The 15,452-nt window shown below is 37.5% G+C and overlaps 1 protein-coding gene across 7 annotated transcripts in view; it reads right to left on the bottom strand.

Moving 5' to 3' along the window:
* LOC145987648 (otoferlin-like) overlaps positions 1–15,452 on the bottom strand; it is a 453,910-nt gene that overhangs the window by 82,334 nt on the left and 356,124 nt on the right. For all 7 annotated transcript variants that reach the window (XM_083122142.1, XM_083122144.1, XM_083122148.1 and 4 more), the window contains exons 12-13: positions 7,525–7,739; positions 6,186–6,369 (exon numbers count right to left, since the gene is read on the bottom strand). In XM_083122142.1, the coding sequence (XP_082978268.1) occupies positions 6,186–6,369; positions 7,525–7,739 (399 nt within the window). The remainder of the gene's footprint in view (positions 1–6,185; positions 6,370–7,524; positions 7,740–15,452) is intronic.

Genomic DNA, 15,452 nt, shown 5'->3' with positions numbered 1-15,452 from the left:
GTAGATTCTAGCCAAGATAAAGATTGGTGATCGGTAAACAATTTCACCTTAGTTCCAGCTATGTAAATGTAGAATTTTTCGAAAGCAAATAATATCGCTAAGCATTCAATCTCGTGAGTATTGTATGATAATTCATTGCCTTTAAGAGATCTGCTAACGTATTGAATTATACGTGGTCCTTCAGAATTTTCAGTTGAGTCTTGCCATAGAACAGCTCCTATTCCTTTCTTCGAACCGTCTGTGTTGACATTGAAAGGCTTCTTGAAATCTGGTTGATACAAAGCCTTTGGAGATATCAGTAACTTGCGGAGGTTTTCAAAAACTGAAGCATGAACATCATTCCATTGCCATTTTGATTCCTTCTTCAACAGATCATACAAAGGCTGTGCCACTTCAGCAAATCCTTCAATAAACTTTCGCCTCCAATTAGCCAATCCTAAGAACCTTCTCAAGGAACGTTTGTTTGTTGGAATTGGAAAATTAATAATTGCTGAATTCTTTGCAGGATCAACCATAATTTTATCACCGGACACTATGTGTCCAAGAAAGCAGATTTCTTTGTAAGCAAACTTACATTTGGAAAATTTAATAGACATATTGACACCCTTTATCTTTTGTAAAACTAGTTCTAAATGTTGCATATGTTGAGACCAATCTTTGCTGAAAATTAGAATATCATCCAAATAACAAACAACAAAATTTCTGCAATCGGTGGAGAATATTTTATTCATCCTGTCCTGGAACACTGAGACTGCTGATCGAATCCCAAACGGAAGATAGCGGAAAAGATATTGTCTGCCTCTATAAGAAAAAGCTGTGTAAGGATATGAATCTTCAGTCAACGGTATTTGAAAATAACCGCATGATAAATCAATTGAAGAAAAGTAAACACATCCTAGGAACCTCTGTAACAGTTCGTTGATTGCTTCTATTCTCACTTGTGGAGAGATAACATGTTGATTAAGTTTCCTAAAATCGATCACAGGTCTCCAAAGACCTCCTTGCTTTGGCACTATATGTAGAGGGTTAAGATATGGTGAAGAATCCTGATAAATAATTCCCCATTTCTCCCACTTGGAAAGCTCTTCTTCTAAAGGTTGTCTCCTTGATATTGGTATGGGATAAGGTGTGCTTGTAATAGGTGTTACAGTATCTAATTGAATCTTGTAAGGTTCAACAGTTGATTTTCTAGGTTTATCTGAAAATTGTACGTGATAATACGACAGAAGTTTGAATAAATCAGCTTTCTGCAAATTGTCTAAATTATCATTTCTAAAAACAGACTCATAAATGGACTTCTTTGCTGGCATATATTCTACATCATCATTCAAAGTTGACGCATCACGTAACAATCTACATGAATAACTTTCATTATCATTTAATGTATCTTCGGAACAAAAGTTAGACTTTGTACAATACCTCGAATCTTCTGTAGAAGAATATTGCCGAGTTAAAACAGAGGAAATTTCCTTTCCTTTATCATTTAGCAAACTTACATTCCCTTCTTTAAAATCAATTACAGCTTTATATTTCCTCAAAAATGGAACTCCTAAAATGACATCGGCATTCAACTCTTTAAGAACAAAAAATTCCATAGAAAAGTATTCGTTCTTTATCTGCAGATTAATAATTTTACTGCCAACAACTTTACACTTCTTGGATCCAGCGAAACCGGTGAGTTTTACATCTTCCACGTTATCCAGTTTAATGTTGCCAATCAAAGACGATAGTTTACACCAAACGTCAAAATTTAGAACATTTGCCTGACTTCCAGAATCTATGATACAAACTACAGGTATTTGACAAATAATTCCATGAATAACTGGAACTTCAGTTAATGGAACCGGAATATCATAATCACTAACAGTCCACTCAGGTTCTTCTTCAAACCATTCCAATAAAAAATTCACTTGTAGTGGTTCCGATATTAAGTCTTTATCATCACGTACATTCATAATTTCCTGTGTTTGAAATGAATTTCGTTTGTTCAAATTTGGCCTCTCTGAAAGAAAGCAGAGTGAACGAGGCACTTCCATCCGCTCCTTTAATTTAAATTTGTTGTTGATTGGTAAGATGTTCCAATACCAGATTGTTGTGTAAAGGTCCTTGATACATTTCCAGAAGTTGAACTTGATGTTCCAGAAGTTGTAGATGCATTTTGTGGTTGTAATGAAGTCACATTAACAGGTTGACTGTAAGTAGGAGCGAGAGCAGGCTCACTTGAATACTGCGCTTGCCTATTGTAGAAAATTCTTCCATTCTGACTACTGTTAGGTAACTGAGAAGTTATAGCATCCTGATTATAATTCCTATTTGTAATGCCACCGGAAATACCAGAGTATGCATTATTTCTTTGGAATCTGAAATTATTTCTGTTATTATATGTAAATCCTGAATAGCCTCGATTATTTCTACGTCCTCTAAAACTACCATTGCTACCTCTAAACAGTCCATATCTTGAATTAGCGTTGTGAAATTCATTAGTAAAGGGTACTTGAGCATCTATCGACGAAGTCTGAGTAGAAGACGAGCAAGTGTTTTTGGTGTGTTTAACATTAATTTGCTTGACACTAAATTTTGATTTCATACTGTCAGGATTCTTGTTGGGTTTAACCTTACTACTATTATCGGTTTCTTCCGGTAGGAAAATAAGTCCTCTTCTACTAGTTCGGACAACATCTAATTTCCTTAACATAGTTGTTAACTGGTCCATAGAACGTATCTCATGACAAGTTACGTTATTAGCTATATTATTTGGTAACTGGCTAATAACTAATTGAATAACATCCAATTCGTTTGGGTACTCAACTAAATTGCAATAATTTGAATATGTTTTCAACGCAAAGCTTTCTAAATCACCATGTACTGTAGGATCATACGTCCTGTTCCTTAATACTGATAACTGAGACTGTAGTATTTCCGGACTTGCAAATTGTTTCATGAATTCCCTTTGAAAATGATCATATGAAGAAAACATACGTTTGTGAGTTCTATACCAGTACGCAGCTCTGTTGGTGAAACACTGCTGAATACTCTGTAGCCTTTTGTTAATTGGAATGCCCATAAGATCAAGCATAGAATTAAGATGTTCTAGATATTCTCGAGCCGATTGGTCTTCTATTTTCCCAGAAAATTTGGGTAAATGAGACAGTTCATTTATCTTTACATATCTGTTTCCTCTATCCCCAACAGTAATTACAGGTAAAGACGTTGGAGAAATACAACGATCAAACTGACTTTGTGGATTATCACAGTAATTGTTATTTGTATTTGACTCATTAACACCAATTTCAGCATTTGGACAACTTGTGCCAGTCATTAAATTTGCATTACGCCTTTCACCTTGAAACCATGGTCTGCAAGCTTCATTCTGCAAGGAAGAAATATGACGAAACCCACACGTTTCACCAGAGACATTACTATGATGAACGACAGGGAGGTTAGGTTCTTGCGAGTATGTAAACATTTGATTTATGTAACTATTTTCACCATCAGCAGAACAACATTGTTGAACATTGGAATGTTTATCAATATTTGTAACGGTAGAATTCAATCTAGAAGTTGTCTGCATATTGTTAATCGCATAATTACTTGTATCCTTAAACTGTACACTATTAGGTGACATATTATTTCGATAATGTTCCTCCTTGCAGGTTGGAATAAATCTTTTGTTTCGCTTCCAGCGAACACGATTTCGAACATGCGGTTCATTGAACGTTGTTTTCACATGGGTTGTTGAAGATTCATCAGATGAATAAGTAGATGAATTAGTCACCCCCGAGTCAACTGCATTTCTAGCCCTTTCACGTGATGTCTTAGTTTGAGAACTATTTTGTGCAAGGGTAGATTTCAGATTTCCCTTTGTGTTGCGTTGAGAATTTGCATAATTAGTTTGTAAAACATCAACACGAGATTCTATATGTTGCAACCTGTTATTACAATCAGTAATATACGTACCAAAATGTACATTTTCCCTACCAGCAACTTCCAACGATGATAATCTATTATTAATATCAGTTATTTTGGAAGAACATACTGTAATAGATTTATCGTGTTCACTAATCAAATCTTTATTTATTAAAATTTGTTGCCCTTGAACGTCTTGTTCTGTTCGGATTTGAGAAATATTGCTATTTAAAACACTTCCCAAATGTTCATTTTTCTTGACACATTCGGAAGATATTGAATCAAGTTGTGTTTTAACATCGGAAGTCAAGTTGTCTAATCTTTGATTAACAGTATTAATTTCTTTATGAACCAATTCAAATTTGGAAGTTAGGTTACTATAAATATCCAATTCCAATTGTTCAAACTGAGACTTAATATTCTCATTAAACTCTGCAAATTCTTGATTAGATTGCTGTAACTGTAATTTCATATCTTGGTTAGCAAGATCCATTCGGGTTTTTAGTTCTTCATTAGACTGTTCTAACTGCAATTTCATTTCAGCATTAGACTGTTCTAACTGTGATTTTATAGAATTTTCTAACTGATATTTCATTTCAGCATTAGACTGTTCTAACTGCGATTTTATTTCAGCATTAGACTGTTCTAACTGCGATTTCATTTCAGCATTAGACTGTTCTAGTTTCGTCTTGAGGTCTTCATTAGAAGCGACCATTAGCAATTGAATACTCTTAACAGTGCTTAACAAATCACCAAAATTCGGGTTAAGAGTTTCTAGATAAGCTGGCAAACTAAAAGGATCATAATCTGGTTTGCAACCTTTACAATAATAATTTTCTAGTGTAGTCGAATAAATTGTCCAGTGAGTGACTGTAAGTTTGAGACAAGATATATGATGCCATGACGAGCACTGTGTACACTGAACATACCGCAAATCATTGTCAGGATCATTACAACAAGATAATTTGTCGGGTTTTGTAGAACAAACATCATGTTCTGTAGTATTCGCATTACTGGAAGCGACTACGGGATTACCAGCATCAAAGTAAGTAGTCATTGTATTAGCCTGAATGTTTGTTTCTTTACGCGACGATTTAGATTTACTTTGTTTTAACTTATCAGCCATTGTGATCTTTACACATATGACGATTCACTTAAGAAGTTACATTATACAAGCTGAAGATTGTGACGTAAGTCTTACTTCAACATATGACAAAAATTCTGTTCCATTACAACAGACATTCTTACCACTGTCAGAAGATTGCACACTTTTTGAACAATCCTGGCTTCTGGGTCGCCACTCTTGATAACCGTCGCTGCGCTTAAATTTGCAGAACGATTATCAATGCAAATAAAATTGCGTAATTAACGATAACCGTTATATTTAAAATAAATACAATACAGGCGCAGAAAACCTCACAACTTCCATCACCATTTTTAGTACTTATTATTTCTCGTTACTATGGTTACAGCAACTTGATTTCTTGTATTTTATACAGCGTAATAAGATGATTATAACAATATATGTATAAAACAAACATGCATAAGTTAAAACAACATCAATAACATAAATAATATTAACTTTGAACATGACAATTTGAGAATAGGACAGTCTCAATCTCTCCCCTTCTCCTGAAAAAAAAAATGAAGATAACATTTTTTTTATATATATAATATATAAGATTAGAGTCCTGCTTTTAATATACACTCGTCAGGATAATGAGAGTTCACTTGACATAATGAACCAATTCACAAATTTACAATACTCTTTTTACTAAAGTACTGAAAATGTCATCTTAGTGTTCGAATTTACAGCTACTTATGCATCACTTCATAAAAATTACATTAGCTTAAGCAATTCTTCTTTTTTCTCATCAGAACAATTAAATTTCTTGATATTTGACAAATTCTGCCTTGTTGTTATCTTATTTCCGTCCATAGACATCAAAATTGTATAATTGTTTTTCACAGCATCAACTATATAGGGTCCAAGCCATAATTCCATAAACTTATCTTTAGTCAAAATGAAAATAAATGTCTGATGAAAGGAGCGTGTGTTCTCCTGAAACGTCACAAAGAAAAACTGTTTTCTTTTGCTTGTAACTACAAGAAAATAATGTTACATTAATAATTATTGAAAATCAAAAGTTTCTAAAAGCAAAGAAATGGGTCTGTACAGCATTTCCAAAAAAGGCTTCAACTTTCTGGCAGTCACTAGTAATATTTGATTTTTATGAAGTCACAATTACCATATTTTAACTATTATTATAATGACCTACCTAAATTATCATCGCCTTCAGAGTCACTCTCTTGTGTTGATTGGTTGTGGCCATCCAATGTGTTCCCGGCATTTCCTATACTTATTTCAAAGTAAACTGGTTTGTCTCCCAACTTCTTGTCAATCATTGTTGCTTCCAGAATTGTTGCAAACAAAAAGAACTCTTCAGTTTTTGCATAGGAACTCTGTGAAGTATTATTAAGAATTCCAATGAAAAATGAAGCTAAGAAACCACACAATCCTTACATAGCTTAGCATAATACATTTTAAGGAATATCATTCTAAGATTACTGCATAGATGTTACATCATAGAAAGCTGGACAAAGTCAGAGCTGCTACTAACTTAGTATTATGCCAGAGTGTTTTCTATTTTCATTACATAAAGTCACTTTTCTGACACTTTTCGATAACTGCAATAGTGAGGGTGAGTGAAACTGACGAAGTGACATGCACAGAGAATACCAAAAAACACTAAGTTGCTGACCAAGACAGTTTATTAAGATGTAAAAGAAAATAAAATGTTTTTTGAAGTTTAGTTCTTCCTCTGAAGAAGACCCTGATACAGGGTTGAAACGTTACGTGTTAAGTGTTTTTTAATATGGAAACAAGGCTTAATTGTATTACAAGAGAATACCATGCTTTGTATGGAACTCGAACCTGGGTACTTCAGAGGGGGGATCAAGTCAACCATTTGTGGGAGATTTCACACCGAAGCGACACACAACAGCTGACAAGCAACACGTATCCCCTGAAAGCAAACCCTCAGTAATCAATTGAACCTTTCGAACCGAAGTGACACGACAAGCTGCACATGTCGCTCTGACTGGAATGTTTTCTCAACACCGTGCATCATGTTGCCTCGTGTTCTTGTTTGTGAATGTACGGTGAAGGTTTTGCCTTAGACTGAACGGGCTAGTGTCGCTTGTTGCTTGCAGCTTTGGTATGAATTTTCCATGTCACTTCTTGCTTTGGTGTGAATTTCCAATAACATGCTCAGGCACTGAACAGGCACAGAGTGCCAGAGATCTGGGTTTGAATCTTGACTGAGCCTTTGTTTTACTTAGTTTTAGAACATGAGCGTCCACACTTTTCTATGCAGGATCATGTGGAATGGATCATGGACCATGTTACATTATATTTACACTAAAGATAATGCCTCTAAGTAAAGTCATAGGCTTATGCAAGTCCTAAGGCAGGCTACATGATGGGTCGGATATTGTCTGCAGGCTGTAGCTTGTGCAGCCCTGTTCTAGAATATTTAATACCTATCAATTAAGTAAGGTATTTTGGAAAAAAAAAATCTAAAATAGTATACTGAAGCTTAGTAATGTTTGACTTACTTCAGTAATTGGAAATGTTGGCTCCACTTCAACTTCCGATGGAGCCATGTCTATGTTGTCTGTGATTTCTGTCCGAATTGCTATGAGAAGCCTTGCTCTGTAAGACACCCCTTCCCCAAGGCCACTGTTCAGGTTTGAGTGCTCATCAATGAGGCTATAGTCCCTTGTTGAACCATACAGATGAATGAACGCAGGGCCAAACGTTGGAAGGAAACCTATAAAAAAAATAAAAAACAAAGTTGTGTAAATGTTACTGCCATATAAACAGAGTATCTTAACTGAATATCACGTATTACATCTATTTTTATTCTATTTTTTAATATACTATGTTTCAAGAGGATACATTTTCTCTCGTCTTCATGTGGACTATGATTTCCCTGATGGGAATTCAAACTTAGGACCTTTAGATTACTGCTCCAAAGTGTTTGCCACCAAGGGAGAGGGGATTAAGTAAAGTAGTAGCTTGATATACACTATGTTGCCATTCGTCACCGGACACCCCATACCAGTACGTTAATCCGGTCGCAGCACCACATCAGTATCATGTAGGGCCACCTTTAGCCACAATGATGTCCGCAACCCTTCGAAGAAGACTTTCCACCAATTTGCGATACGTGTCGATGGGAATCTTGCCCCATTCCTTTTGCAAAGCGGCAAACAGCCCAGTGGTGTTTTTTGGGCGGCATGGCCTGGCTCTCAAGCGGTGCTCCAACTTGTCCCAAAGGTGATCAATGGGGTTGATATCTGGACTTTGAGCTGGCCAATCAAGTTCTTGCACACCCATGTCCTCGAACCACGTGTTGATAATAGGGGAGACCGGGGTAATTAGAACAGGAAACAGCCTGTAGAAGTTCCACTGTAAATTACTCAGAAAGTTACTGATGGATTTTTTAAAAATTTCTACCATTTAAAAGGACATCTTTTGCAAATTTTTGAAAAAAATAATGACCATACCTGCATTGCAAATACTCGTCCAAAAAAAAAAAATTGTCATGACACCATAAAATTGTTCCAATTACCCCATTTGGGGTTAATGGAACATAAGTTAGAAATTTCAACTGAATAGCTTTAGATTGCTGTTGGGGTAATACGAACATCATATATAAAAGTCCCATTTACCCTGCAAATTTGAACACAATAGCTCTACTTCTTCTGGAGTTATCAATGCTTGTTTAAATAAAATCCCAAGTTAACGTCTTTTTTTCATAAAGTTCAATTTCCCAGCTGTGAAGCAAATATGTGTGAATGAAAATCAGTGTTCTATGATTTATTTGAAAGGTTACAGGCCATTCTACAATGTAGTAAAGAAAAAACTTCTAATAGTTACATGTACAATCTAGTATACCCAAGCGAAATCAAGCAAATTACGCAATGTTCTAATAACCCATTTGCAGAAATTTTTGGGGTAATAAGAACTTTGCTTATAAAAACCAGGCAAATTGCCCATAGACAACCAAACTCACATGAAATGATGTGTGCCCTTATGTTTTATTATAGGGGTGAAGAAAATTTTGAAAGGGTTCTTTCATTCACATCCAGTATATGCAGAAGCAGAGAAACACCAAGCATGCGTCACATCATTTTTGCAGGTGTATAATAAAAGTCAAATAAAACTTACTTTTGTGTAGTCATTCCAATAACAAATTTTCTGCATGTAGGTTTAGTGTAGGTACATAGGTATGAAATGTTATTACACCAGTCTTTTAGTTTTAAATTATTCTACATTAACATGTTCCAATAACCCCATGTTCTAATTACCCCGGTCTCCCCTACCTGCAGTATGACATGGAGCATTGTCGTCTGAAACAGGTATGGGCCAATACCGAATTGTTCCCACAATGTCGGTAGCACAGAATTGTCCAGATCTTTTTGGTACACATCGGCATTCATGTTTTCCGGAACTAAAACAAGAGGGCAAAGACCATAGCACGAAAAGCAGGACCACACCATGATGCCACCTCCACCGAATTTCACTGTGGGTACGATACAGTCCTGTAAACAGCGTTCACCGGGCATACTCCACACCCACACATGTCCTTCAGACCGCCACATCTGGTAGCGTGATTCATCACTCCATAGGAGGAATTTCCATTGTTCGAGAGTCCAATGGTGGCGTTCCTTGCACCACTGTAACCGACGGGCCACATTGTGGGCTTTGATATGAGGCTTGTGAACTGCTGCGCGACCATGAAAACCAAGTGCGATGATCTCCCGGCAGACACTACGATCACTTGTAGCACTACTGGAAGCCGATCGAAACTCCTGTGCCACCATCTGTAACGACGCCTTCCGGTTTGACTTCACCACATGTTTCAAGCATCTACGGTCACGATCTGTTAATATTTTCGGTTTATTGGGTCTGGGTCGGCATGTCATGACCTCCTCTCGCTTCCACTTCACGATAACATCACTCACTGTCGACCGGGGTATCTGAAATTTGTTGGAAATCTCACGGGTCGAATGCCCAAACCTGTGGGCTCCAATGATCATCCCTCGTTCTGCCTCACTCAGTTCGCATCGTCTGTCCATATTGACTGCTGTAGCTGGTATGAATGTATTCTTAACCGGCAATGCCTTTTATAGGTTGTATGATGTGTACAGACGATCCTAAGCACTTTTTGAGAGGTGTCCGGTGACGAATGGCAACATAGTGTACGTAAGATAGATTTTGGATTATGAAAAGAGGTAGGTAGGTACACATGGGTCAGTAGTGTATTTTCCCATGTTCTCTGGGAACTTTTTCATATATATATATATAACAATTACCGGAAAATTTGAAGTTGGTTGACTTCTGTTTGGATTTTACTTGTGTGCCTGAATTGGGGTTTTATTTCTACTGTATCTAATTAACGTATATTAAATAAGAATAAGAATTGTTGTAAACCAGGTCAAATTTTCGGAATACACCACTAACATGAGCACATGATGTAATGGAGGTAGTCAGTTAAAAATTACCTCTAAATTACTTTGTTACATTATTCTAGATAGGATACAACTCATACATCATGATTTATACATGAACTGCAATCACAGTACTCTTTTTTCACTAAGACTGAAAATTAATTTTTGTCAATTTCTTGTAAACCTAAATATTTTTAAACATGAAACTGCAAAGTAAGATAACTCTAAGTAAAAACTTAGACTTGAAAAAATGACATTACAAAATATTTGCTCACAACAAATACTTAACACATACTTCAGTGTCTTGGTGATTACTTACTGCATCTTGTCTGGAGAACGATTTTTACTTACATACAAATGTTATTTGATTTAGTGTTTGTGAGTAGTCATTTGCTTACTGTCTTTGGTAAATGTCTGTATATCGGAGACACATTTCTTCATTTTTACAGAAGAAAATACTTACGGAAATGAGTTTCTGTAGCATTTTGAAAGTTCATGGAGGTATTTTTTCACCGTAGAATGCTGCACAAGAAATAAGCACTTTGAATATAATAAACTTGCATTTTGTGCAAAGCGACAACATTATGCCGTTGTTTCCATTATGTACCTGCAGATGGCGCGAGCATCGAAAGTCACGCAGTCTCGATTGTGTTTCCAAATGTGCCTTTTTTACGAGAATTCTTTTTTTTTTTAACTATGCTTACCTAACATAACCTTGCCAGAAATGATCCGTGGGGCTATCGTGAATGGTTCGTGGGGCTATCGCGAATAGTTTTTGGAGCTACCGTGAATGGTTTTTGGGGCTGTCCGTCAATGGTTCGTGGGGGTATCATGAATGGTTTTTGGGACTATCCATCAATGGTTTTTGGGGCTATTCGTCAATGGTTTGTGATGACATAATGAAAACGAAAGTAGGTATTTTTGCCATATTGTATGTTCCGCAATGGAAGAAAGGAACCAAAAGAATTACTCGTAATGTGAAAAATCGAAGTTATTTTCGTGTAAAAAGCATAATGGCACCTTCAGGTATTTCCTCACTAAATGTTTTCATTGTTAGGTTAGGTGGGTGTCTGTCAGCTTTAAGGCTCTTAGCAATAATAAAACATCCTTAATCTTTTTGTTGCTATCTTAGGTTTATGGCTATTATCATTAAAAATAACACCCGTAAATGCTTTAAAAGCGTGATCACACAATATCTGGTCTTGAGCACGAAACCCCCATTCAACCGTGCATGAAAATCCGCAAAAACTCATGTCAAAACAAGAACACCTGCTCGCGTAAAATATATTTCAAATAATAGTTATATCTCTTCGGTAACTAATACTTAGTAAAGCTTTCAACTGTGCTAATTAGTTTCTACAAGCTTCGAGTAACTTCTAATATTCCTTTAAAATTTGCGAAAAATTATTAAACGTTTGGAACCGTTACCAGGCAAAATTCTATTTTCTAGTAAGAGGTTTACTTAATTCCACAGAACTTCCATGAAGGTAATGAAGCAATTGAGAGAAGTGTTTGTGAAAATAAATTCCCTACTGAATAAAAATGAAAGACCACGGCTGGCATTATGAAAGGGACCTATGCGAACCATATCCATGATGCCATTATATTTATAAATAAAAAAAAAAAACTATCGACAACTACCATTTCTCGCAAAAAGTTTACACTTAAACAACATGGTTAAACTATGTATTGCATTACATATTATTATGTAAGTCAAAAGGAAAAAGGACAGTAAACATCAGAAGGTTTTTAAATTTTCGCGGCCACGAGCCGCCACGCAGCTTCTGATGTAGAGAAAAAAAATGATGGAAACGGAAGTGAGAGTTCGACATGCATAGTTGCCAGGTCCAGATTCAGATTGAACTAGGGGTGCGCGGGACAGAAATTTTTTGGTCGGGACTGGAAATTTTCTTGTTCGGGATGGGAAAAAATGAAAATTTCCTGACTAAATCGGAAAATTTTCGGAACGAGAAATGTTCCAAATTTCCCGACGCTGAGGAAATATCGAATTCTACACGCCAATTTCCACTCAAGTAATTGCTTTTGAATTTCTGGAATTATAGCTCACATTTCCCGACGTCGGAATCTGGACGGGATTGTATTCCCGATCCCGGAACCGACTTTTTGGGATCCTGCACAGCCCTAGATGGCACAGAAAAACATAGTTGTATCACCATGCTTGTGGAGAAATGTGATTTTTAAAATTTTGATTTATTTATTTGGTAAAATTTTCGTATCCCCAAAACGTATTTCTTCAATTTTACAGGAGAAAGTACTTACCGAAATGGGTTTATTTATACTTTAGGAAGGTCTTGGAAGTTTGTTTTCACCTCGTTGAAATTTTTTTGCCGCTAAATCATGTAATTTTCGACATTAATGTCACTCCAATGCACGAAAGCTGTTCCCTTGATGTCCGTCTACTACGTGAACCAAATATGTTCATGACGTAACAACCGGTCAGTGTTTCCAAATACGCGGTTTTGTAACTGTGTAACAGTTCTAGAACGTAAATAAACGTGAGTTACTGTTCACCATTTCTGATTACGAACTTGCGACAACATGACGTGCACAGGATCAGTGGCGTGCTCAATGTGAGGTTGATGGGGGCTATAACCCCCCCTTTCGCCCAGTATCTCTAAGGCTATTTATGAATGGTTCGTGGGCTATTTATGTATGGTTCGTGGGGCTATCCGTGAATGGTTCATGGGGCTATCCGTGAATGGTTCGTGGGGCTATCCATGAATGATTCGTGGGGCTATCCGTGAATGGTTTGTGGCAGGCACGTATCCAGAGGGGGGGCTCAGGGGGCTCGAGCCCCCTCCGAAATTTTTCGATTTACACTAGATAAAATGAGGCTTTTGGCTTGTGTGTGTGAAATAAAATATTGTGATTATGATTTATAGAGATATATAATTATCGAGGAAAAGCGGAGAATGTTCTAGAACCCTGAGGGATAACCCTGTTATTGATAATATTGTATGTAAACTTTTCTTGCTCTTTCGGAAATTTTAGCGCAAAAAGCAAGCTCGACCATGACTCGAAAACCCGGGTCTCTGGCATATACCGTGACATTCTTTGTTCTACCAAATGAGCTACCGAGTCACCCTTGCCTTCGCTTGATCTTTTGCTGTTGCTGTAGAGCAATGGCACGCTATGCCTGGGGGAGGTTGCATTTTCCGCTAAAATTTCTGCATGGCACATCTCTTGTGTATGCCCATCCGTAAGATGTTGCCTCTTTAATTAACAAGCACAGATAAAGGAGATACAATAAAACATTCCCACCGGTTGACAAGATATTTTTCTTCTGTGGTGAAAACGAGCTGTCGTTTCAAGGTGACAATGAGATTGACCCACCAGGTTTCACACCGATGCTACAAGCTATACGTGTTGCTTGAGGATATCACAAATCGAACACAGGCTTGTGCAGCCTGTAGTGCCGCTACGGTGTGAAAAGTTTCTGTTGATTGGGTCACTCATTGCAAACGACGTGTGTGTGCCTTCGGTCTGAATTCTGCCTAAATCTTGAAGATCCAAGTCACAAGGATGGAACATTAGGATTTTTGTTAAGGTTACGTTTCGAAGGCAGGCGACGATATAAAGGATCATATCCAAACCTGGGAGAACATATTCGAATGGGTTAGTGGTTAGCACATCGCACTGCGACGCCAAGGGTCCCGGGTTCGAATCCCGCTCGGGCATGGTTGTTTGTTAATGTCCATTCATCAATTTCATCACTCATCCCCATCTTCGCAAATTAGCCAAGAGTCACAAAACGCGAAGTAAAATAAAAGAAATCAAATCAAATCAAAACATTCGAATGGATTGTCCATTTCATAACAGTTTCGTGAAACGGACACACATACACATACTGAGATCGTTTCGGCACAAACACAACGTTCGTACATTGCAATAGAGGAGTCGAGTGATAAAAAAATGTCCCGATATCACGTTCTGAAAAAAAAAAAAAAAAAAAAAAAAAAAAACAGGAGCTTAAACAGTGGCAGATTTAGGAGACAGTTGCTCTCCATTTTTAGCCCCTCACTATGGCTTTTTAATGCTAACCTTTGTCTACCAAGAGAAAGTAAACTTTTCTTGCCCCCTCCCCCCACCCCACCGTTTTCGAACTGAATCGCCACCATCGACCTTAAACCTTGCGAGGTTCTATCTATACCCCTGTAAAAAAAAAAAAATGTTTAGCCCCCCCCGAAAAGAATTTCTGGATACGTGCCTGGTTTGTGGGGCTATTTATGAATGGTTCGTGGGGCTATCCGTGAATGGTTCGTGGGGCTATCCGTGAATAGTTCGTGGGGCTATCCGTGAATCGTTCGTGGGGCTAGCGCCAATGGTTCGTGGGGCTATCCGAGAATGGTGTGTGGGGCTACGAATATTTTTTTCGAAACCAATTTTTAACTATTGAAACCTTTGCGTGGCCCTACTAACCTATCCACGCGCCAATGGTTCGTGGGGCTATCTTTTTCACTATTGAAACCTTTGCGTGGCCCTACTAACCTATCCACGCGCCAATGGTTCGTGGGGCTAGCGCCAATGGTTCGTGGGGCTATTTTTTCACTATTGAAACCTTTGCGTGGCCCTACTTACCTATCCACGCGCCAATGGTTCGTGGGGCTAGCGCCAATGATTCGCAATTATTTCCAATTTCACACTTTGCACATTCCTTTCCTCTCTTCACCACCCCGTGTGCAACCAAAAACTCCACCGGATCCTCAACACCCGGCACCAATGTCACAACACACCCACCACACGACACCTATAACTTCCGAGTTTCGTCAATTTTTGACATTCGTACTTACGTATTCTCCATACTAGTACCTAGATATTTTGCTATGAAGAAGGTCGCAACACTGCATAACCACTGATCATGGACTACGCTAGTCAAGATTTCTCCGCCAGATCGCGTGTAACGCAAGCAAAAGCGAAGAAAATAAAAATACTCCATATTTCGAAAATTGAGATTATTTGCCTGCAAAAAACGAAACGCGAAATAGAAGAATCCTTACGAATGCAGA

The sequence above is a fragment of the Lepisma saccharinum genome, chromosome 5, assembly GCF_977018435.1.
Source record: "Lepisma saccharinum chromosome 5, izLepSacc3.1, whole genome shotgun sequence".
Lineage (NCBI taxonomy): Eukaryota > Metazoa > Arthropoda > Insecta > Zygentoma > Lepismatidae > Lepisma > Lepisma saccharinum.
The sequence above is the reverse complement of the archived record's forward strand: the minus strand, read 5'-3'. Positions and strand labels throughout refer to the sequence as shown.